The following is a 24,309-nucleotide window of genomic DNA, read 5'->3' as shown; positions in this document are numbered from 1 at the left end:
ACAATAACTTGACTTATCTTTATGTGCAGTGGTGGCACAGTGGTTAGAATGCAGCATTGAAGGCTAATTCTGCTGACTGCCAATTGCCAGCAGTTCGAGTCTCCCTGACTGATGGCTGATTCAATCTTCCATCCTTCTGAGGTGGGTAAAACGAGACCAGATTGTTGGGGGCAATATGCTGACTCTGTAAACTGCTTAGAGAAGGCTGTAAAGCATTGTACAGTGGTACTTCTACTTACGAACTTAATTCGTTCCGTGACCAGGTTCTTAAGTAGAAAAGTTTGTAAGAAGAAGCAATTTTTCCTATAAGAATCAATGTAAAAGCAAATAATGTGTGCGACTGGGGAAACCACAGGGAGGGTGGAGGCTCTGTTTCCTCCCAGAAAATTCCTAGAGAGGCCCCACAGAGGCTTCTCTTTTCTGGCCTGTTTCCTCCAAGGAGATTGCTAGAGAGGCCCCATGGAGGCTTCTTCCCACATTTTCTGGCCTTGTTTCCTCCCAGGAAATTCCTAGAGAGGTCCCACTGAGGCATCTCCCTGCCTTTTCCGGTTACAGTTTCTGAGGCTTGGGTTTGTAAGTAGAAAATGGTTCTTGAGAAGAGGCAAAAAAAAAACCTTGAACACCCGGTTCTTATCTAGAAAAGTTCGTAAGTAGAGGCATTCTTAGGTAGAGGTACCACTGTAGAAGTCTAAGTGCTATTGCTATTATGCTGTATTCCAACTTTGTTGCCTCTAAATCAGTGGTTCCCTACCTTTTTTTGCCCATGTCCCACCTAAGCATTTCTAAAATCCTCATACCCCCCCCCCCATGACATATAATTCTTACTATTCAAAAGGCGAACTCCTACTTATGTGGAGGAAGCCTAAAAGGCCATTAACATGGTTTAAACAAGGTTACAATTGCCCCTATTAAAAATCAAACTGCCCCCCTATGGGGCGTAGGCCCCAAGTTGGGAACAAGGGCTCTAAACTCTGAGGGGTTTTAGAGGGGGGTGAGTGGGAGGACAGGAAAGTTGACATAAATTGTTGCCAAGCTCGACATGTCTAAGGAAAGAACTTCTCATTGGCAAGTCTTAGCTTCTCCTGGACATGCCCCAGTTATGCCAAGGTTGTATCTGGCTGGTAATTCTCACTGAGGTATGAAAAGTGGTAAAACAAGCCAGGCACAGTGAAATACAAGCAGACCACTGTGAAAGAAGCCACTATTATCTGTTCCTCCCTGTTGTGGTTAGCACTGGCCCAGCTCCTGCCCCAAGGACTGTGGATGTGGGGGAGACATCCACATGCTACAGGCCTGTTTTGCCCCCGGTGGAATCTGCTGATGAAGACTCCTCTGACCAAGAAGACATGAGTGACAGGGAGGAGGAGAGTGTGGCAGACAGCTCAGAAGGAGATCAATTATCTAGCTCCTCCTTGGATTCAGAACAAGAGTTAATGATACAGCCACGCATGCGGAGAGCGAGGCATAGGCAACAACAACTGAGAGATTATTATCAAAGAAAATGAGGCCACCTGTGGTTGGGTGGGGCTGTGGTAATTAGTGAGGCTGCTATAAATAGCAGCCTGTGGGTTTGGCCATTGTGGAGGATTATCTGATCGTTGTGTTTCGTGACTGCTTTGCTGACTTTGACCTTTTGTGTGCTGATTTTTCCCCGGTTTGAAACTAAACCAGAGCAAAGTGTGTTTCACTTTGTGAAAGAAGAAGGACTGTGAATTGCCTCACAGCTGCAAGCTAAGTATCACAGAACTGATAAGGGACTTGTACAAATTACCAGTTTGTTTGGAGACAAGTGCTCTTTGCTATACCAAAAGAGGGCTTAGTTTAAGTGACTTTTCATTATAAAGAACATTGTTTTGAATTTTCAAACATGTGTGTGTCTGAAATTTGTACCTGTGAATTTTTGGGAGAAGTCTACCAGAGAGCCCGACAGAACACTCCCGGTTCAGATCAGATCACCCAAACCGTTAGCGACCTACTGATGATGTAATTTTGGCATCACAGATCTGATTCCATCTGTGCCAGTCTATACTCCCCGCCATATTTTTTTCCTAAATTTTTGGCCAATTTTCCTGTGTTGGAATGACTTCTCCTCATTCTGTGCTTTGAAAAAAGGCCCTCCCACCTACCCCTGGGTTGATACTGACCTTTATTTCTTCACCCAAAGCACAACTGATCAGCTCCTTAGCTGTGTTTAGGCCTGAATCAACCTTCGGAGCATGCGCGGAAGTGAAATTGCATAAGGGGTCGTGTGTGTGAAATGTCAGGATGTGAACCGGTGGTGAAGGTAAATGGAATTCCACCCCTGTACATTAGGCCCCAGACCCATCAACAGCCAAGGGTCAGCACTGAGGTTCATGATTAGTCTTATGGTCTTGAATAAAAACTGACCGTTCATCCACATCTTTTCCGATACTGAGCCATGCTTGGACTGGCTGTCTGCAGGCATGGGAGTTCACGGCAGTTATCCCCAATGGTCCCACTTATAAGCTTGCTGGAGTGGAGGGCAGGGAGGCATCTCTGTGGCTTCCTAATAAAAGCAATTTATTCGGCTTTCCCACTTTCTGCTTTAGCCCCTTAAGGGATGAACTGAGATTACACAACATGGCTCTAGGCACTCTTGCCGACATGCAAGTAAGCGAGAAAGAGTGGGAAGTGTAAAGGATTGAAGGAGCTTCTGGTTCAAAGTAACGACGCTTGTCGGTTAAAACAAGGCCTAAAAAAGACGTTCCTTGAGCCCCAGCATTGATCTTTCTACTTTTCATCTGGTTTCTCCAATGACAAGTCTTAGACATACATTAAAGAACAAAGAGTATGCTGTGGAATGGTCAGATATACTGTATACTATTAAGGGGAGTTCCCATGATACTTACGCTGATGGAGAGCACTGGGCCCACCTTATACATGGAGTAACGATCAGTCCCAGCACAAATGTCTTTCAGGTCGTTGTCCTCTCCTTGTCCAAGTTCTTCCTGCATGAACTGAGCAAAAGCTTTCATTCTGTTGGGGCTTCCTCCCACACAGACAAACTGCAAAAGGAAGAGAAGGGTATCAGCCGCAGCAACAACAACTCTGCATCTATCTACTGCCTGTAAGCTGTCAGAATGGTTTGTGCATTTTTTTTAATATCCAAAAGGAGACCCTACTTGAAAGCATGAACTAAAAGATGGTCCTGACTCACTCAAACCATCAGAGACACAAGAGGTCCCCATTGATCAAGATTTGATCAGGATAATCCCATGGAATTTAGTCATTGTGCATCTTATGGAGCAGAATATAAACCACTTGGTTTTATTTTTTGTCATGATATCGGAAGACCTAAATCGGGGATGAGCAATTTGGGGGAGGGCGAGCCTTCTTTATTTTCTAAAACATTTTGTTTGTTTGTTTGTTTGTTTGTTTATTCGTTCGTTCGTTCGTTCACTCACTCACTCACTCACTCACTCACTCACTCACTCATTCATTCATTCATTCATTCATTCATTCATTCATTTATTTTGACTTCTATGCCACCCAATCCTGAAGGACTCAAATACTGTCATAAATGGCTGGTTTTACATTTTCAACCAGCGATTCACTGTACAGATTTTAAAACTAATTTAGTGTTGCTGTTTTTTGACCCCCTCCTTCGTTATTTTTAGAAATAACTCAAAGCGGCAAATATACTTAACGCTTCTTCTTCCTCTTCTTTTATTTATTTATTTATTGGATTTCTATACCGCCCCTCTCCGAGGACTCTGTTACTTTCCCATAACCCTGGGAAGTGGGCTGGGCTGAAGGAGAGTGATTGGCCCAAGGTCACTCAGGTGGTTTTTCTGCCTTTGGCAGGACTAGAACTCACATGCTCCTGGTTTCTAGCCAGGAGACCAAGCTGGCCATGCAAAGTTAAGAGTAGTAGATCCTTGGAACAAACTTCCAGCAGAAGTGGTTGATAAATCCACAGTAACTGAATTTAAACATGCCTGGGATAAACATAGATCCATCCTAAGATAAAATACAGAAAATAGTATAAGGACAGACTAGATGGACCATGAGGTCTTTTTCTGCCGTCAGACTTCTATGTTTCTATGTTAATCAGATAGTTAATCAATACCATTTTGATTATTGGATGCCACCTAGAGTTGCTTGTGTGAGATGGGTAACCATATAAATGCGACTAATGAATAATAGATATATTTGAGTTTCTGCAAGGTAATCACTGAAGCGCTGTGGAGCATTGCCAAAAGAGGTCTGGGGAACTATGGGTCATTAGGTAGCTGCCCAGGGCAGGCCATGTCCCACTGAACTCTGCTGTAAGAAATGCACAATTTCTGTCGAAAGGGGGCCTTCTATATGCTTCACCAGTTGCGAGGGTCTAGTAATCTAATATCCATGACATAAATAAAATTGAAATGTTTCCTCTCCTGCAGGAATATCCAATGAAGTGAAACAGGACTGGGGATAATGTTATGTCCTGAATATTATTTGATTCAGTAAAAGGGGGGTGGGGGGAGGAAGGGAAAAAAAAGAGATGCAGGGCTACAATTTTAGATTTCTCCTATATATTTGCTTCTACACAGACTGCATTGTGCCTGGAATTCTGTCCACATTTTGAAGAGACTAGTGGCACAACCATCAAAAAAATGCATCTGGATTTTACATCCGGATGTGCAAGGGCTGCATTTTTAGATCTGAATTTTGTCCCCGGTCCAAATGCCTTATTTGCAGCGACTGTAATTTTCAGCTGAAAATAAACCCAGCAAAATAAGCAAGCATGGCACATAAACGGCTAATAGTTATTTATGCTAGAAACAAAGTTGAACCAGATGCTGAATTGGTGTGTGGTCTGCTCTATTGTTTCAAGAAGGGTGCAAAATTCTGTATGTGCAGCCAGGAATTGCAAGTGTAAATGGGTGTGGAATTCCAGGAAAATAATCAAAAATCACTTGTGAATCAAGAGGATAACTAATCAACATATCTCTGTTTCCTGTGCGCCACATAGTTACTGTGGTCTGAAATAACATTTGATCGAAATGGCTGACATTGCTGTACAATTTTGCACAACTTTGTAGCAATAGCAATAGCACTTAGACTTATATACCGCTTCATAGTGCTTTACAGCTGTTTTACAGACTCAGCCTATTGCCCCCAACACTCTGGGTCCCCATTTTACCGACCTCGGAAGGATGGAAGGCTGAGTCAACCTTGAGCCTGGTGACATTCAATCTGCCATATTGCAGCAGGCAGATGGCAGTCAGCAGAAGTAGCCTGCAGTACTGCACTCTAACCACTGCGCCACCGTGGCTCCTGCAACTCCTATAACTTTGTAGCGCCAGAAATACATACTGTAGGTTCAAATCCTATGCATTTCCTCAGGAGAAAATAAACCCATCTCAGATTGACCTCCAAATTGTGATGAACCTCAAAGAACCAATTTAAAATTTATCTTAATACTTCCATTAAAATCAGTGGAGTTTTTAAATACCTAGCTTGGGTCCCACATATTTTCCAGAAATAAATTAAAGGAATTCATTGGGCTTTTTCTTACACAGCACAAATAAGGATTTCAGAAGCAAGGCAATTCTACTTTATTTAAAATAAGATTTTACTGAAGGTTTTACAGAGAACATAAACATTAATACAAACTAATAAAGAGTAAAAGCAATGTAAAAAGAAATAAAGAGGAAATAAAAAACAAAGAGAAAGAAGAAGCATCCAATTTCATTTGCAGCAAATATAAATGCTAATAAAAATGATCTCTTACTCTATAATTGCAAAAGAAAGCTCATACTTTACTATTATGCATTTTTGTAATCATCAATGCCACAAATCATAAGTGCATTTTTCCTGTTTTATGCAAAAATTCTATGCAAGGGTTTTCCATTCAACCATAAGTGTAGATCAGTGTCAGATTTCTATCGATACGGTTCACTCTGCTGTTTTGGTAGCGGCCCATCGATTGTGTAATTGGTACATAATGGCTCCAATACCATCTTTGCCAGGCTGTCACGTATGCCATCTTTCCCCCCGAATATTTTACTTTTTTTTTCTTCCTGTGCATGCATGGAAGCAAAATCTCGTGAGGCAACACTCTTGCGGGTGAAATTTCAGCAATTTTTTGGTTCCACGCATGTGCAGGAAACAAAATTATGCAAGAGAATGCACATAGCAAGCATGTGCGCAGGGGAAAACGTGGTGCGCACACCATACACCGGTATCAAGATAAGAGGAGCCCACCCCTGGTGTAGATGCTATTTTTTTTCTCTGATTAAAGAGGGTAATTTAGCATTCACTGAGGACCAAGGCAAATTTCCAAGTTGGATTCAGTTGTTGAAGACCTTTGGATACCAGTCATATGCATAATGTATCCTCAATTTAAAGGACTATTTAGGGGAAACACATCAGTTAACCAAAATATTTGTTCATATTAAATTTATGTTTAATTTAACATAATTTTTATGCCATTGACATCAGTTTGCATCATTGGCTCTAGGGCAGTTGTCCAGATGGGTTTTAAAAAACAATAGACAACCATTATTTTGTGTGCATTGGGGGTATATAAGGGCCGTGCTGGTGAACCTGTGGCAGTGGAGCCATATCTGCCAGCATGCGAGCTGTTGCCTTAGCTCAGCTCCAAACTGCATATTTGTACCAATCAGCTGATTTACGGCTTGCACAAAAGCTCCGGGAGGGTATTTTTGACTTCCGGGAGGGGGGGGAGGGCTCTGACATTTTTCTTCTCCTCAGGCTCCAGGGAAGCCTCTGAAACCTGGGGAGGATGAAAAATGGGCCTACCAGGCCCACCAGAAGTTGGGAAATGAGCCATTTCCAGCCTCCAGAAGGCCTTTGGGGGCAGGGGAGGTTATTTTCGCTCTACCCAGGTATTGAATTATTTGATTTATTTATTTATTCGTTCGTTCGTTCGTTCGTTCGTTCGTTCATTCATTCATTCATTCATTCATTTATTGGATTTGTATGCCACCCCTCTCCGTGGACTCGGGGTGGCTAACAACAGTGGTAAAAACAGCATGTATAAATCCAATACTAAAACAGCTAAAAACCCTTGTTATAAAACCAATCATACATACAAACATACCATGCATAAATTGTAGAAGCCTAGGGGGAGAGAATATCTCAGTTTCCCCATGCCTGACAGCAGAGGTGGGTTTTGAGGAGCTTATGAAAGGCAAGGAGGGTGGGGGGCTATTCTAATCTCTGGGGGGAGTTGGTTCCAGAGGTCCGGGGCCACCACAGAGAAGGCTTTTTCCCTGGGCCCCGCCAAACAACATTGTTTAGTTGATGGGACCCGGAGAAGGCCCACTCTGTGGGACCTAACTGGTCGCCTATGGGTGTGGGCACTCATGCATGCACGATAGTGTGCGGTGTGCACTTTCAGCAGGGATGGGCTACTTCCTGGATGGGGGGCGCGCAGTGGGGTAGTGAAAATGGAGCTCTACTCCAGAGCACCCAATTTGCAGTCAAAGATGTTGAAAGAAAATGCATAAGCCACGCCCACAGTGTGGTAGTAAACATTTTGGTAGCCCTTCAGTGACTTTCAGCATCCAAAGAAAAAAAGGTTCACCATCACTGTGTTAGGACTATCAGATTTGGGTCTCAAAAATCTGGATGACCACAAGATGGCAGTAAAAAAGATTTTTGTCTATGTCTTTGCTGCATGTAGATGTACAGTGTTCCCCCGATTTTCGTGGGGAATGCGTTCTGAGACCGCCCGCGAAAGTCGAATTTCCGCGAAGTAGAGATGCGGAAGTAAATACACTATTTTTGGCTATGAACAGTATCACAAGCCTTCCCTTAATGCTTTAAACCCCTAAATTGCAATTTTCCATTCCCTTAGCAACCATTTAGATTATTACTCACCATGTTTATTTATTAAAGTTTATTAAAAAAATATTTATTAAAGGCAGACGAAAGTTTGGCGATGACATATGACGTCATCAGGCGGGAAAAACCGTGGTTTAGGGAAAAAACCCACAAAGTATTTTTTAATTAATATTTTTGAAAAACCGTGGTATAGACATTTCGCGAAGTTCGAACCCGCGAAAATCGAGGGAACACTGTATTCACTTCTGCTAATCCCAGCAGAGACACGGAACCTGTGTGGTATGTTGGTTCAGGTCTTACCATCTCTAGTTAAGAAGATTAAATAAAGACCCTTCATGATTAAGAAGAATGCATTATTTCATAGGTTAGAATTTCACTTCCTAAACTCTCATTATTTCTCTTGTCTGGAAATTCTGTTCCTCTGCTAATGTGAACCAGTATCAAATTTGGAATCTCCTGCTGAAAGTTTTCCATGAGACTAAACACACTTCACAATACATTTGGCATTTGTTCATCTGAAAAGATCCTTAAGCAGCTTTGGAAGTGGCATCAACAGAAATCGGGCTCTCCTCCTTAGCAATAGAAATGGGAAATGATATTACCAAATGACTCAAATTCCACCATGTATTGTTTTGGAACTGGAGCCAGAGAAACTACCCGAGGGAAGAATGCAGCCCATCAAACTGGCTTCGTTTATTCAATCTCGTTCCTTTTCTGAGAAGGGAAGGCTAATAGCCCATAACTGTGGCTGCAGCATACTTTTTGAGTCACTTTGCCGAATAGCACAGACTCTGTTCCCTGAGGACTTTTAACTCATCTCTAAAGCTCATCTGTGGTTTTGGTAACAAAAAGAAAAAAAAAGAGCAGCAAGAGCAGACTGGAATAGGTTGAGAAAAGCGGTAGCTGTGTCATAGAAACATAGAAACATAGAAGACTGATGGCAGAAAAAGACCTCATGGTCCATCTAGTCTGCCCTTATACTATTTCCTGTATTTTATATTACAATGGATATATGTTTATCCCAGGCATGTTTAAATTCAGTTACTGTGGATTTACCAACCACGTCTGCTGGAAGTTTGTTCCAAGGATCTACTACTCTTTCAGTGAAATAATATTTTCTCACGTTGCTTTTGATCTTTCCTCCAACTAACTTCAGATTGGGTCCCCTTGTTCTTGTGTTCACTTTCCTATTAAAAACACTTTCCTCCTGAACCTTATTTAACCCTTTAACATATTTAAATGTTTTGATCATGTCATCTTGATGTTACCTTTATGTCACCAAACATGGCTGGCAGGTTGTGCGTTTTGGTTCCCAAATCAAAGTGGTAAAGGATGTCTTCCTCCATTAAATCCAAGTGAGGGTTCTTAACATAAACAATTCCATTCCTAGGAAAGAAATGTGAAAAAGCGAAGGAGGAAGCTGTCAGTGACCAGAGAGAGAAGGGAAATTGCAAAGTAAAATATGGCAAGCCAGGAGTTCAGGTGAAGTTGTAGATTGCCTGTTTACATACTGCTCAAAAAAATAAATAAAGGGAACACTCAAATAACACATCCTAGATCTGAATGAATGAAATATTCTCATTGAATACTGTACTTTGTTGTGTATGAATTTGAATGTGTGCAACAGCATGTGAAATTGATTGTCAGTCAGTGTTGCTTCCTAAGTGGAGAGTTTGATTTCACAGAAGTTTGATTTACTTGGAGTTATATTGTGTTGTTTAAGTGTTCCCTTTATTTTTTTTGAGCAGTGTATATTAGTAATGCTGAGGTTGACGAGGGAAAAAGAAATGTGGCCAAACAGACTCTTTCCAGATGATCAGTAAATGTGTCGCTATTGCCCACTTGGTATGCTGATTGCAAACTCTTCCCTGGAGGTTGAGGTTCTCGGTGTAACTTCTGCAGCGATGTATTTTATATTCAGGAAATGGCATTTCCTCCCCACATCCCCCGCCACCCACTCCTTTCCCTCCACTGGTGTCTCGTGTTTGCCTTCTGAAATGACTTTGTGTGACTGTTAATAGACACATTCCTTATGGTTTGTGAAGTCATTAATAATGTTCGCATTCCTGTTTAGTTCTGTGATCTTTTTTATTCTTTAGTCTTCACTATATCACCAGTGGTTGTATTCTCTTGTAGTGCTCAGAAAGAACAGAACTGCTCCTGACAGATCAAATTGAGCCTTTGTCTGTTCTAAAGGGCCCCATAAGATATAGGACCGCTGGAGTAAAGGACACACAGAAACTCCACATATAAGCAGCCTCATACTCACATTGTGTTTCTCACATCCACTCAGTCAGAGACCTTATAAACAAAACATTCTCGTGCTGACCACCATCAGCTATCCCTATCTATCTATCTATCTATCTATCTATCTATCTATCTATCTATCTATCTATCTATCTATCTATCTATCTATCTATCTTCTATCTATCCATACCTATATTTTTAATGGAAGAAGATAGAAGTGGTTTGCCTTCTTCAAAAATTTCCCCCCAGTTTCTTAATCCAGTTTACTTCTGTGGGATTCTTAATGATGAACTATCCAAGTACTATCCAAGCTTCAACCGCAACAACACAACAGCACGCAACAGATTCAAACTTAATATTAACCGTTCCAAACTTGACTGTAAAAAATATGACTTTAACAGTCGAGTTGTCGAAGTGTGGAACTCATTACCGGACTCAATAGTGTCAACCCCTAACCCCTAACATTTCTCCCTTAGACTATCCACGATTGACCTCTCCAGGTTCCTAAGAGGTCAGTAAGGGGCGTACATAAGTGCACTACCCTGCCTTTCGTCCCCTGTCCAATTGTCTTTCCTTTATCTCATATATCATATATATTTTCTTCCTTTCTCCTCTATTTTTACATATTATCTTTATATATATTACTTCATGTCTATTCTCTTCCATATGTATTGTGTATTGGACAAATGAATAAATAAATAAGTACTAATCAGGTCTGGTTTTATTTAGTTCTTTCTTCTCTGTGGGGGTCCCTGGCTCTCTGGAATCGGCTCCCCCTGGAGATTCGCACTGCCCCCATCCTCCTTGCTTTCCATAAGAGTCTTAAGACCCACCTATGTTGCCAGGATTGGGGCCATTAGGTCTCAGCCCCTTGGCCAATGAAATGGGATATATGTTGTATGATTTAACTGGTATGATTGTTTTTAAATATTCGATTTTTAGATTGTAATTTTAAATTTAATTAGATTTGCGGTTGTACTGTATTGTGAGAGAAGGGCGGAAATCAAATCAAATCAAATCAAATCAAATCAAATCAAATCAATAAATGCACACACACATTCCACATATACACTTCCATCCCTTTTTATTAATTCTTCCAGAGGTCTATTAAATATGAGATTTCCTGATTAAATTCATTTTTTAAATCACGGGAAACCATACTGAAGAAAAATAAAAGGGAATGATTAGTTTAATGACGAGACAAATGGAAGACAGAAGGATTATTCGAGTAAGAGTGAAAGCTAACAAAGGTTTAAAATAAAATAAAAGAAATTGCTCAAGAGTCAGAAGCAATAAGACGAGGGGGAAATAAAGACAAAATGTATCAGCTACAAGGCTAAGATATAACAACATAACTAAGGGATAAGAAATAAAGGCAGAATTCATGAGTATAGAGACCAATGAACAATTCTATCACTTTTTAGCTTCTTATTCTTAGTTACTATATATTCTATTTCTTTTATTTTGATTTTGTAAGCTGCCCAGAGCCCAGTCAGGTTCAGAGGGTCAAATAAATTTCATAAATAAAAAATAAATGAGGATGTCCCCTTCCCATCCTGTGTTCCCAGCTGACATGCCTGCTCGCACACCAGCTCCAGGAGAGCCAAAAAGGTTATGAGCAGCCAGCTTGATCTGGATCAGAACCAAGAGAATGCAAATCCACCAGATGTGGCATTTGCTTCAAGGTCAGTTGTGACTGAGCATCCTTGCCAAAGTTACGGAGGTATTAAACTTATATACTATCTTATTGAAGGTGCTTCACCCTTTTACAAATACTGTTTAGGATGAATGAATGAGACACTGAACAAGCCTCTGGACACTGAGGTCCCAAGACCTTGAATTCAATATTTGCTCTAGTCTAATCTTCTAGGTGTAGAATTGTGTGGTTGTTGTTTTAATGAATGTAATAATATGGTCTGTTCATGTATAGTAGAAGACTCTAGAGGCTTACTGGTTGGGAAGGGGTACCTCTCTTTGGAGCCCTCTGCTGATTGGAGGTTTTAATAGCAGACTGAATAACATTAAGTTCCCTAGGAGCTGGGAAACATTCTACCTGACAAATTTCTGGAGGCTTCAGTTCATAAATTCAGGACTGGCTCCAATATTATATCTGTGATTATGTAATTTCATGGAGGAACCATTGAGGTTTTTTTTTTAAAAAAAACCAATTAATTTGCACCCCTGCCAAATCCCCCCCCCCAATAGCTATACTGGATGGAAGGCATTCAACAAAAAGTGATAATATTTCTCCAATAACACTACCTACTCTTGCAAACTTACCATTTTTAAATTTCTTATAGCAGTCATTATTGTCTTAACACCATTTTTCTTCAATATCTACAGTATTTGCTTCAGTTCCATCCTTTTACGTATCATTATGCTTCCCGTATAAATATCTGAAATACTCTATCTAGGATTCTGTTTCATCTCACATCACTTGAAAAGTTTTTCCCATGTTATAGCATCCGCAAAGGGAAAGAATATTGATGTAATTTGTAAGCAAAGTGCAGGCATGAAGTGGGTACTTGGGCTGAGATATGCCAGGGAAGCTAACAAGGAATGAACTGGAGGCTTGGCTAGCAATAGCAATAGCACTTAGACCTATAAAACTTTACAGCACTCTCTGACCAATCTAAAGAGTCAGCATTTTGCCACCAACAATCTAAGTCCTCATTTAACCGATTTTGGAGGGATGGAAGGCTGAGTCAAGCTTGAACAGGTCAGGATCGAACTCCTGATGGTTGGAATGCCAAGTTAGCCTGCACAACTGCATTCTAACCACTGTGCCATCATAGGCTCATAATAATATGCCAAAGTCAACATGAAGCCGGAATCAAGAACAGGGAATCACAAGTCAGATGCCAAAGTTGTTTCCAGCAATGGTCCCTGCACCATTTATATCTACTCCCCTCTGATTGCACATAGGAGAGCTGTACCTATTCAGCGATTGCAAATAATGAGGCACTGGGCTCATTTATAGAGCTCACATTTTGCCACTTGCCCACAAGGCAAGTTACTTTGCCAGAGTTTGCTCTGTTTCTTGCAGCTTGGTTTTATTATAATTCAATTCTTTTGGCTGGAAGATGTTTGGCTGTCTTCACTCACTTCCAAAACTTTTTTTTTAATATTTTAATTTATCCAAATGACTGCATTGTCTCTGTCTCTTTCAATGTGAATAGTTCTCCAAATTAGACTACTAGAGTTGGAAGGGACCTTGTAGGTCATCTAGTCCAACTCCCTGCTCATGCAGGAGTCCCTACACCATTTCAGACAAATGGCCATTCAATCTCCTTTTGAAAGTCTCAATTGTTGGAGCTCTCATAACTTCTGAAGGCGAGCTGTTCCACTGGTTGATTGTTCTCACTCTCAGAAAGTTTCTCCTTATTTCCAGGTTGAATCTCTCCTTGGGCAGTTTCCATCCATTATTCCTTGTCTGGCCTTCTGGTGCTTTGGAAAAAGTCTAATCCCCATCCTCTGTGTGGCAGCCGCTCAAGTATTGGAACACTGCTATCATGCCAGTTCAATAGTCAGTTGACTCACAGTCACTCATGCCCTCATCACCTCGAAGCTTGACTACTGTAACGCTTTCTACATGGGGCTACCTTTGAAAAGTATTCGGAAACTCCAGATCGTGCAGAATGCGGCTGCAAGAGCAATTATGGGCATCCCCCGATATGCCCATATTATGTCAACACTCCGCTGCCTGCACTGGCTGCCGATCAGTTTCCAGTCACAATTCAAAGTGTTGGTTATGACCTATAAAGCCCTACATGGTATTGGACCAGAATACCTTCAAGACCACTTTCTGCCGCACGAATCCCAGTGACTGATTAGGTCCCACAGAGTCGGCCTTCTCCGGTTCCGTCGACAAAACAATGTTGTGTGGCGGGACCTAGGGGAAGAACCTTCTCTGTGGCGGCCCCGGCCCTCTGGAACCAACTCCCCCCAGAGATTAGGACCACCCCCACCCCCTTGCCTTCTGTAAACTATTGAAAACCCACCTATGTCGCCAGGCATGGGAGAAATTAATTCCCCACGGCTGTCCTGCTTTATGTATGGTATGTTGAGTTGTGTGATTGTTCTTAATAAGGCTTTCTTAATTGTTCTGCTTTTTAACATTGGATTTGTTGACTGTATTGCTTGTTCGGAGCCGCTCCGAGTCCTCGGAGAGGGGTGGCATACAAATCTAATAAATAAATAAAAAATAAATAAATAAAAAAATAAAATAAAATAAAAAAATAAAAAAAATTAAATAAATAAATAAATAAAATTAAACAAACAAATAAATAAATAAATGCCACCTCTGGTTATTCTACTTGGTAGACTAGCCATGCCCAGTTCATGCAACTGCTCTTCATATGTTAACTTATACAGTAGTCTCCAATCCCCTAGTCATCCTGGTTGCTCTCTTCTGCAGTTTCTCCAGAGCTTCAATGTCTTTTTTGTAGTTTGGTAACCAAAACTGGATGCAGTCCTCTAGGTGTGGTCCATCTAGTTCTGTATGTTTCTACATTTTTTTTCTTTACAATGGTCTTTGTCCAATCTCATTCTCATGTTTTGTAAATTATACCCTTGCATGCGTTTTTCCTCATTCACTGTCAATTCCCCTTTTCAGGCTTGGTTTTGGGGTTGTTGGGGATTTTTGTTGTTGTTGGGGGAAAGGTCAAAAGCAACATGAGAAAATATTATTTTACTGAAAGAGTAGTAGATCCTTGGAACAAACTTCCAGCAGACGTGGTAGATAAATCCACAGTAACTGAATTTAAACATGCCTGGGATAAACATATATCAATTGTAAGATAAAATACAGAAAATAGTATAAGGGCAGACTAGATGGACCAAGAGGTCTTTTTCTGCCGTCAGTCTTCTATGTTTCTATGTTTCTACTTTGCCATTCTGTTCTAATTTTTTTTTAATAAGCTGTTTTTAGTTGTAAGCCATTCAAAGTTATTTGGGAATTGGGTGGCCTAGAAATTAAATTAAGTAAACAATTTCACTAAGCAACCTTTTTATACTTCTCATTTCTCTTATATTCTAGAACGTACTGTAATTCTTTTTGCTCTGTTCCAAGCAAGTTCCACAGCTTTTTTCCCCTCCTTTAATATCCATTTTATATTAATTTTCTTGGAAGATCTGATCTAAGTACATTTTTTTCATACAGAACTTATTCCTCTCTTCCTGTAATCATTCTAATTTTACTCTAGTTCCACTTTTTTCCTTTTCTTTAATGGCTGTTTCCCCCATTGCAGCTTCCATTGTTGGGTGGGGGGAGGGTCTGTTCCATATTCAGAACCTCAAATTACCTCAAATCCTTCACTAATTGCTTCAATTTTTCACCATAATTAAATCAACCATGTTTTATATGTATTCTTGTCAGGCATAAATATGAATGAGTTTATGCGTAAATGACATGTTTACAATATACTTTTTTCTATTAGATATTCATCAAATTGTCATCATCTTCATTCATTCATCCTTGGGTCTTCTCTGAATAGTCAGTTCACTTTCCCCCCCCCCTTCTTTTTGCCTCATTGCTATCATGAATTTATGTCATTTAGCAGAATAATTTTCCTCTTGGATTGAATTCATTCAGAATTTTGCAGTTTTACCCCTAACTCATTATTGGTTCCTTCATTATCACTATTCACTGGAGCATAATATACAACTATTAGCAATCCGTAGATGTTTATTTTCATACCTATTACATCAATCTAGATCAGCGTTTCCCAACCGGTGTGCTGCGGCACACTAGTGTGCCGCGAGACACAGCCAGGTGTGCCGCCAAGCTCCTAGGGAAAAAGGAAAGCTTAAGGAGAGCCCTGCCCAGCTGGAGATTCCCTGGCAGCACCAGGTAGAAGCCGGCAATGCAGCACCCTTTTCCAGTGCCGCGCAAGGAGCTGGGCGTTGGAGTTTGGGGTGGGGAGCGATGAAAGTGCGGAGGCCGGCGCCCGGCTGCCCCCACCCCCCAGTGCCTCCGTTCCCCTCGCGCCCCTGGCTTCTTGCCGCTGACGCCCGCCCGCTCGATCTGCCCCTTTCTCCAGCTCCTCCGGCGAGCGCTCGGAGAAAACCTTCTCACAGCAGAGGTTGGAGAAGGTTCTTTGGAACGTTGGGGGTGCGTGCGCGCGCGCACCCTATCCCCCAGCCAGTCTACCCGGAAAAGCTTTGCCGGCCTCCGCAGAGAAGGAAGAGAGAGAACAAGAGAGAGAAAGAAAGGAAGAGAGAGAAAGAGATAGCAAGAGAGACAGAATGAGAGAGAGAGAGAGAAAGAGAAAGAAAGAGACAGCAAGAGGGGGGAAGGAGGGAGAGAGAAAGAGAGCCAAAGAGAGAGGAAGGAAGGAAGAGAGAAAGAAAGAGATAGCAAGAGAGACAGAATGAGAGAGAGAGAGAAAGAGAAAGAAAGAAAGAAAGAAAGAAAGAAAAAAAGAGACAGCAAGAGGGGGGAAGGAGGGAGAGAGAAAGAGCAAAAGAGAGAGGAAGGAAGAGAGAAAGAAAGAGATAGCAAGAGAGACAGAATGAGAGAGAGAAAGAAAGGAAAGAAAGAAAGACAGCAAGAGGGGGGAAGGAGGGAGAGAGAAAGAGCAAAAGAGAGAGGAAGGAAGGGAGAAAGAAAGGGATGGACAGAGAGAGAAAGAGGGAGGGAGAGAAAGAGGGAGGGAGAGAGAAATAGAGCGAAAGGGAGAAAGAGAGATTTTTTTTGTCCAAATTTTTTTGCGCCCCCCCCCCTCAATGTTCCCCAGGATTTTGAAAATGTGAATAATGTGCCGCAGCTCAAAAAAGGTTGGGAAACACTGATCTAGATGATACCAATTCATACTTTCAGACAGACATTTTAATCTTTTTTTCACAGTATATATGTGCCTACATACAGTTATGCCTATACCTATATCTGGCCCAGCTCCTGCCCAAGGACTGTGGATGTGGGGGAGACATCCACAAGCTGCAGGCCTGTTTTGCCCCTGGTGGAATCTGCTGATGAAGGCTCCTCTGAGCAAGAAGACAGGGAGGAGAAGAGGGGGGCAGACAGCTCAGAAGGAGATCAATTATCTAGCTCCTGTTTGGATTCAGAACAAGAGTTAATGATACAGCCACGCATGCGGAGAGCAATGCATAAGCAACAACAACTGAGAGATTATTATCAAAGAAAATGAGGCCACCTGTGGTTGGGTGGGGCTGTGGTAATTAGTGAGGCTGCTATAAATAGCAGCCTGTGGGTTTGGCCACTGTGGAGGATTATCTGATCGTTGTGTTTCGTGACTGCTTTACTGACTTTGACCTTTTGTGTGCTGATTTTCCTCCGCTTTGAAACTAAACCAGAGCAAAGGGTGTTTCACTTTGTGAAAGAAGAAGGACTGTGAATTGCCTCACAGCTGCAAGCTAAGTATCACAGAACTGATAAGGGACTTGTACCAATTACCAGTTTGTTTGGAGACAAGTGCTCTTTGCTATACCAAAAGAGGGCTTAGTTTAAGTGAATTTTCATTATAAAGAACATTGTTTTGAATTTTCAAACGTGTGTGTCTGAAATTTGCACCTGTGAATTTTTGGGAGGAGTTTACCAGAGAGCCCGACAGAACAATACCTAGACTAACCTTTTCTGGACCAAATGCCCAAAGCACCCATGTGCATCTTGTTACATCCTGGCAACAGTTCAGGCGGGAAATCTGCACACGTTTATTGGCTGGCCGCGACCCCCAAAATGCAATGTGCTTGTGGCCCCCCGCAAGTGCCCTGTCCCCTGTGTATGCGTGGCAGAGACCTGATGACCAGCTGGAGGCACATGTACATGTGCAATGGAGCTGAACTGATGCGATGGCTTGTGTGCCCCCAGAGAGGGCAATGTGTGCCATAGGATCGCCGTCTAGGATCCATACCTTAGTTTCTGGTGCCTATGTTCTTCTTCTTCACTCTACAAGATTAAATTGTCTTCAGGTTTATTATATTGATCTTCTTTCTCAGAGACATAGAAGAGATCTATTTTTTTTCCTTAATTCATGTTTTTTTTAACTACATGAATATTATTATTTCTCTTATGTAAACTGTAGTCTTCTATATGGTATGGCTATCACCAGATTAGCCCATAGATTTTGACAATAGAAGATGGCTTTGGTCAATTAAGGTTTTCACACACCGTATATACTCGAGTATAAGTCGACCCGATTATAAGCCGAGGCACCTACTTTTGCCACAAAAACTGGGAAAACTTATTGACTCGAATATAAGTCCAGGGTGGAAAATACAATGGCTACTGGTAACTTATAAAAATGGAATATTCTTCTTAAAATTGTTTTTGTAGGAGAATTAAAAAAACATATGAAGAACGGTTGCAGGAACTGGGTATATTTAGTTTAATGAAAAAAAGGACCAGGGGAGACATGATAGCATTCTTCCAATATCTCAGAGTTTGCCACAAAGAAGAAAGAGTTAACCTATTCTCCAAAGCACCTGAGGGCAAAACAAGAAGCAATGGGTGGAAACTAAACAAGGAGAGAAGCAACTTAGAACTAAGGAGAAAATTCCTGACAGTTGGAACAATGAATCTGTGGAACAGCCTGCCACCAAAAGTTGTGAATGCTCCAACACTGGAAGTTTTTAAGAAGATGTTGGATACCCATTTGTCTGAAGTAGTGTAGGGTTTCCTGCCTAGGCAAGGGGTTAGACTAGAACAGTGATTTTCAACCTTTTTTGAGCCGCGGCACATTTTTTACATTTACAAAACCATGGGGCACATTGAGGGGGGGGGGCGCTAAAAAAAGTTTGGACAAAAAAATTCTCTATTCCTCCCTTTTGCTCTACAGTATTTCTCTCTCCCTCTTTCTCTCCCTCTTTTTTTCTCTCTCTCTCCATCCCTCTTTCTCTCTTGCTTCTTTCCTCTTTTTTGCTCTCTTTCTCTCTCCCTCCCTACTTCCCTCTATGTCTTTCTCTCTCCCACCTTCCCTCCCTCTCTCTCTCTCTCTTGCTTTCTTTCTCTCTCTCTCTTTCTTTCTCTCTTGTTCTCTTTCTGTCTTTCTTTCTTTCTCTCTCTCTCTCGCTTTCTTTCTCTCTCTTGCTTGCTTTCTCTCTTGTTTTCTTTTTCTCTCTTGCTCTTTCTTTCTCTCTTTCTCTTGTTTTCTTTATCTCTCTGAGCTTCGCGGCACACCTGACCATGTCTCACGGCACACTAGTGTGCCACGGCACACTGGTTGAAAAACACTGGACTAGAAGACCTCCAAGGTCCCTTCCAACCCTGTTATTATTATTATATTATGTAACTTTTTTCCTTCCAAAATATTTTTTATTTCTTGCATCTTTCTTCCTCCCCTTCCAAAATCTTTCTTTTTTTTAAATTCCAAAAACCTCTTAAAATATCTTTAGGAATGTTATCTTAATCTTAAAACCTGTTACCGTAATGCTTTTTTAGTAAGATAATAGAAGGTGTAGGATAGGTTATCAGTCTTGTTATAACTAGAGCGCATTCATCTTTAAAAATAAAAATGGTATGTGTAAAGAAAACTTCCTGAAGAAATCTAATAGATATAGAAGTAGAATAGTAAGGGCACTTGGGATAAGTGTTCAAACAGTTTAATTATTCCTTAAATTAAGATAATAAGCCTAAAATGGGGGCTGTGAAGAATCTATTTTAAGTAGGAGACCCAAGGACCTGTTGGGGTATTTATATATTTTGAATAACCTGACAAAGTGATCAAGTCTGTTGATAAAGTCAAAGAATAATTTTAAAAAGAAATAGGGTGCCAACGGTCTTTCAAAATCTCTCCAAAATAACAAGACAGTAAATCGGTTTCAGTGTAAGTAAATATTGATTGTCATAAGTCACAAATTTGCATGCACAGTAAGTGGACTTGGGCTAGTGATCAGAAAAGGAATTTTAATTATGATAGAGAGTTCAATGAAAATGTTAATGCAGTATGTGATAGCTGTGATAAAAAGTTAATTATACAGTAGGAAACATTAGAAAGAGATTCAAAACTTTTCAGATGGATATATTTGAAATTCCACAGTACAAGCAGTTCTTCTAACAATACTGGTAAAGACTCCTTGAATTCAGCCCCTAGTGATTATGTGGACATATTCATGTAGTTTTCTTGATAAAAATTTGGGAGAAGTTTGCTATTGCTACATCTGGGATTTTTTAAAACTTCCCAGTCTAGGTTACAGATGTGAGATTTCATTGTGATTTCTTACCCAAGCATTAAGCCCAAATCTTAACAGTTTTTGAGATCAGATCACTTTAGATGGAGACTGCCATCTGCTGAGGCTGTAAATATTTAGGATAATACAAAATGTAGAGAATATATAAGGTATAGAAAAATTATTGTGCTGTACATTCAAATGAATCACTGTATTAATATAAATATCGATTTATTATTTTGGAATGGATCCTTTGAGTAAATTGTTTGCAAAACATGGCTTAATAAATCTCCAAACTAATGTGAATTTTGTACAAATAGATTTTGAAGCAAACCCGTTGGACAGCAATGCTCTATAAGCCATTGGGTAGGCTAATGTTATAAATTGTTTGACTTACTCTTTTCAGCACTACAACCCTTTCCCACGGGCAGTTCAAATTAAAATGCCATTTAGATTCAATTGTTTCAATCTGTGCCATTAAATCAGTCAATATATCATTCTGCGATTTCATTGTAATAGTTGTAATAGTTGAATTATAATTTAACTATTGTATCCCTTCTTAAAATGATAATATAGATATAAAGTGATATATTTTTGTTATTAGAAATCTCCTCTTTAGACACTTCTACTATAATTATGGTAATATTCTGCCTTGTCCTCTTGATTAAAGGTTAAATTTTGCTCTACGTTTAAATTAAAATTATATTCAGAAGACTCAAGTTTCTGATTGCATCCTCCTTCCAATTATAATTGGAAATGGAAAGAAACTTAACTTCAGAAGAATGTAGGCCCTTGTTTAGTTATTAAAAGAAAATTAATATGTTAGGTCTTTTGAAAAAATCAGTAGCAGTTCAGACCACTTGTATGCAGTAAAATTTAAGTGCTTAAACAGGATTACAACTACAGAGAGATCAAAGTAATTCACAAAAACATAATGCTGTACTGATAGGAAAGAAGGAATCTTTCAGTTTTGCTTTCTTCCACATTAAAAAAAATTAAATCTTGAGTTCTGTCTAATTGTTAAAAGTTTTAATATATAGGAAATGAACAAATGAAATTACATCCATTACAGAACTTTCTGTGTACCTACTATATAACTATTAAATAGACGTCGATTTTGAGGGGGGGGGGGGGGAAATCTGGTCACAACACAAATTCTACATCCCAGACTACTGAATATACAAAGATTGGTAGTCCTCGATTTATGATCGCAATTGAGCCCAACATTTCTGTTGTTAAGTGAGACATTAGTGGGTTTCGCCCCATTTTACGATCTTTCTTGTCACTGTTGTTAAGTGAATCACTGCAGTTGTTGGGTCGCTAAGTGAATCTGGCTTCCCGATTGACTTTGGGCGTCAAAAGTCTGGAAAAGGTGATCCTATGATCCCGGAACACTGCAATTGTCATAAGTATCAATCAGTTCCCAAGTGTTTGAATTTTGATCATGTGACCATGGGGATGCCTCAACGGTGAAAAACAATCCTAAGACACTTTTTCCAGTGCCATTTGTAACTTTAAGAGAGGGGCGGCATACAAATCTAATAAATTATTATTATTATTATTGTTGTTGTTGTTGTTGTTGTTATTATTATTATTATTATTATTATTATTATTATTATTATTATTATAGCAGTCACTAAAGGAACTGTTGTAAATTATGGACTACCTATACAAGGGTTAAATTCCTTTAGAATGAGACTGACATTTTGCCCTTCTAATTAAATCTTTCAGATCTGCTTTTCCACACATTCGCGTTTTTAAAAAAGAACATTTCCCTTTAGAGAAAGCTATGGGAAAAAATGCATTTTAAACTTGTTTAACATGAAGGAAATGCTGATGTCCATGGCAGGTGCTTCTTAAGCGCAGCTGTTTAGGCTCAGGGTGTCAAAGGCTTACCTGCTGTGATTTTCCTTTCTGATGTTATTATGCTGGTTGGAATTGGGTAAAAAGGCCGCCATGCCGTCCATCTTTCACAGCCTCCCAGCAAACGTAGACTCTATGCAAACCGCAGGAATCACATACAGTGTGTGTGTTTGTGTGTGCGTTTTACCAGGCCTTGTATCTCGGTATGGCTGTTTTGCTAAAACGATGAAGAGGGCTGCCTCGAATCAAAGTCTGCTCACTAAGCTCACCTCCTCCTCCACTGCTTTGCCAAGTTGTGTCAGCCGACCATCTAAGATTGGCTGTTGTGAAGGTGTGGTAATTTCCGCCCCAAAGCTTTCCCTAGCTCCCATTACTGTCCCTAGGTGACAGGAAAGCCGGGAATGATTAAATCCTATGTTACTCTTTGACCAAAGTTTCACATTTGCATTTTGGCAGCCTTCCTTGGAGGGAGGGAAATGCTACTTGAGGCCACAGGTTGTTTTCCTAGCTCCATGCCTTGTTTTCATATGTGGGTCTCTTACACAACAGAGCCACCCTGGTGCAGTGGTTCAAATGCTGGCTTAGAAACCAGGAGTCAGCAAGTTCTAGGCTTGTCTTAGGCAGAAAGGCCAGCTAAGCCACTTTGGGCCTAGCACACACCCCCCAAGCCCAACCTAACTCACAGGGTTGTTGTGTGGGGAAAATGGGTGAACAGTGCAGTCAGGCGGTAGGGAAAGCAAGTAGGATGCTTGGCTGCATAGCTAGAGGTATAACAAGCAGGAAGAGGGAGATTATGATCCCACTATATAGAGTGCTGGTGAGACCACATTTGGAGTACTGTGTTCAGTTCTGGAGACCTCACCTACAAAAAGATATTGACATAATTGAACGGGTCCAAAGATGGGCTACAAGAATGGTGGAAGATCTTGAGCATAAAATGTATCAGGAAAGACTTAATGAACTCAATCTGTATAGTCTAGAGCAGTGGTTTTCAACCTTTTTTGAGCCACGGCACATTTTTTACCTTTGCAAAACCATGGGGCACATTGAGGGGAGGGGGGCGGCTAAAAAAAGTTTGGACAAAAAAATTATCTCTTCCTTTCGCTCTATTTCTCTCTCCCTCTTTCTCTCCCTCTTTTTCTCTCTCTCCATCCCTTTCTTTCTCTCTTCCTTCTTTCCTCTTTTTTGCTTTCTCTCTCCCTCCCTACCTCCCTCTATGTCTTTCTCTCTCCCACCTTCCCTCCCTCTCTCTCTTTCTTTCTTTCTCTCTCTCTTTCTTTCTTTCTCTCTTGTTCTCTTTCTCTCTCTCTCTCTTGTTTTCTTTCTCTCTCTCTCTTGTTTTCTTTCTCTCTTGTTTTCTTTCTCTCACTCTTTCTTTCTCTCTCTTTCTTTCTCTCTCTTTCTTTCTTTCTCTTGTTTTCTTTCTCTCTCTGAGCTTCGCGGCACACCTGACCATGTCTCGCGGCACACTAGTGTGCCACGGCACACTGGTTGAAAAACACTGGTCTAGAGGACAGAAGGAAAAGGGGGGGCATGATCGAAACATTTAAATATGTTAAAGGGTTAAATAAGGTCCAGGAGGGAAGTGTTTTTAATAGGAAAGTGAACACAAGAACAAGGGGACACAATCTGAAGTTAGTTGAGGGAAAGATCAAAAGCAACATGAGAAAATATTATTTTACTGAAAGAGTAGTAGTTCATTGGAACAAACTTCCAGCAGATGTGGTAGATAAATCCACAGTAACTGAATTTAAACATGCCTGGAATAAACATATATCCATCCTAAGATAAAATACAGAAAATAGTATAAGGGCAGACTAGATGGACCATGAGGTCTTTTTCTGCCGTCAGACTTCTATGTTTTTATGTTTCTAAAATAGGAAGAAAAAGCAATTGTATGCATATCACCTTGAGCCATATATAAAAAAGGTAAATAAAAACCCAATAATGATGAGAAAAAAATACCGTAGACCCCAGGAGATAAACAGATGTAATATGTGCATAGCATGACGCTGGCTGAGCTGGGCAAAGTGCCAAGCTTTACAAAAACATCAAGTTAGTTTTTAACTTAAATTGATTTCCGTTTCATCTGTACAATGGAGGCCTCAACATAAAGTTATCAATCTCAGTTGATTTGAGGGCTCCCTCTACAGAGCTAAGAATATGGTGTTGTTTGTGGTTTGAGATTTCTCAGGACGACTGCTCAGGATAACACCTTTTCCTCAGCATGATTTTGGATTGACTGCTGGCTGTAAA

At 40.6% G+C, this 24,309-nt stretch overlaps 1 protein-coding gene across 3 annotated transcripts in view; it reads right to left on the bottom strand.

Moving 5' to 3' along the window:
- UPP2 (uridine phosphorylase 2) overlaps positions 1–22,403 on the bottom strand; it is a 49,369-nt gene extending 26,966 nt beyond the window's left edge. Inside the window, exons 1-4 of one of the 3 annotated variants that reach the window (XM_070731556.1) lie at positions 22,087–22,253; positions 20,245–20,317; positions 9,087–9,204; positions 2,871–3,026 (exon numbers count right to left, since the gene is read on the bottom strand). In XM_070731556.1, the coding sequence (XP_070587657.1) occupies positions 2,871–3,026; positions 9,087–9,204; positions 20,245–20,252 (282 nt within the window). In that variant the 5' untranslated portion in view covers positions 20,253–20,317; positions 22,087–22,253. Of the gene's footprint in view, positions 1–2,870; positions 3,027–9,086; positions 9,205–20,244; positions 20,318–22,086 lie in introns of all 3 variants that reach the window. The other 2 variants (XM_070731555.1, XM_070731557.1) reach the window with 2 other exon arrangements.
- Positions 22,404–24,309: the final 1,906 nt, after the last annotated feature.

This window comes from Erythrolamprus reginae, chromosome 1 (genome assembly GCF_031021105.1).
Source record: "Erythrolamprus reginae isolate rEryReg1 chromosome 1, rEryReg1.hap1, whole genome shotgun sequence".
Taxonomy (NCBI): domain Eukaryota; kingdom Metazoa; phylum Chordata; class Lepidosauria; order Squamata; family Dipsadidae; genus Erythrolamprus; species Erythrolamprus reginae.
This window is presented reverse-complemented; position numbering and strand designations above follow the sequence as displayed.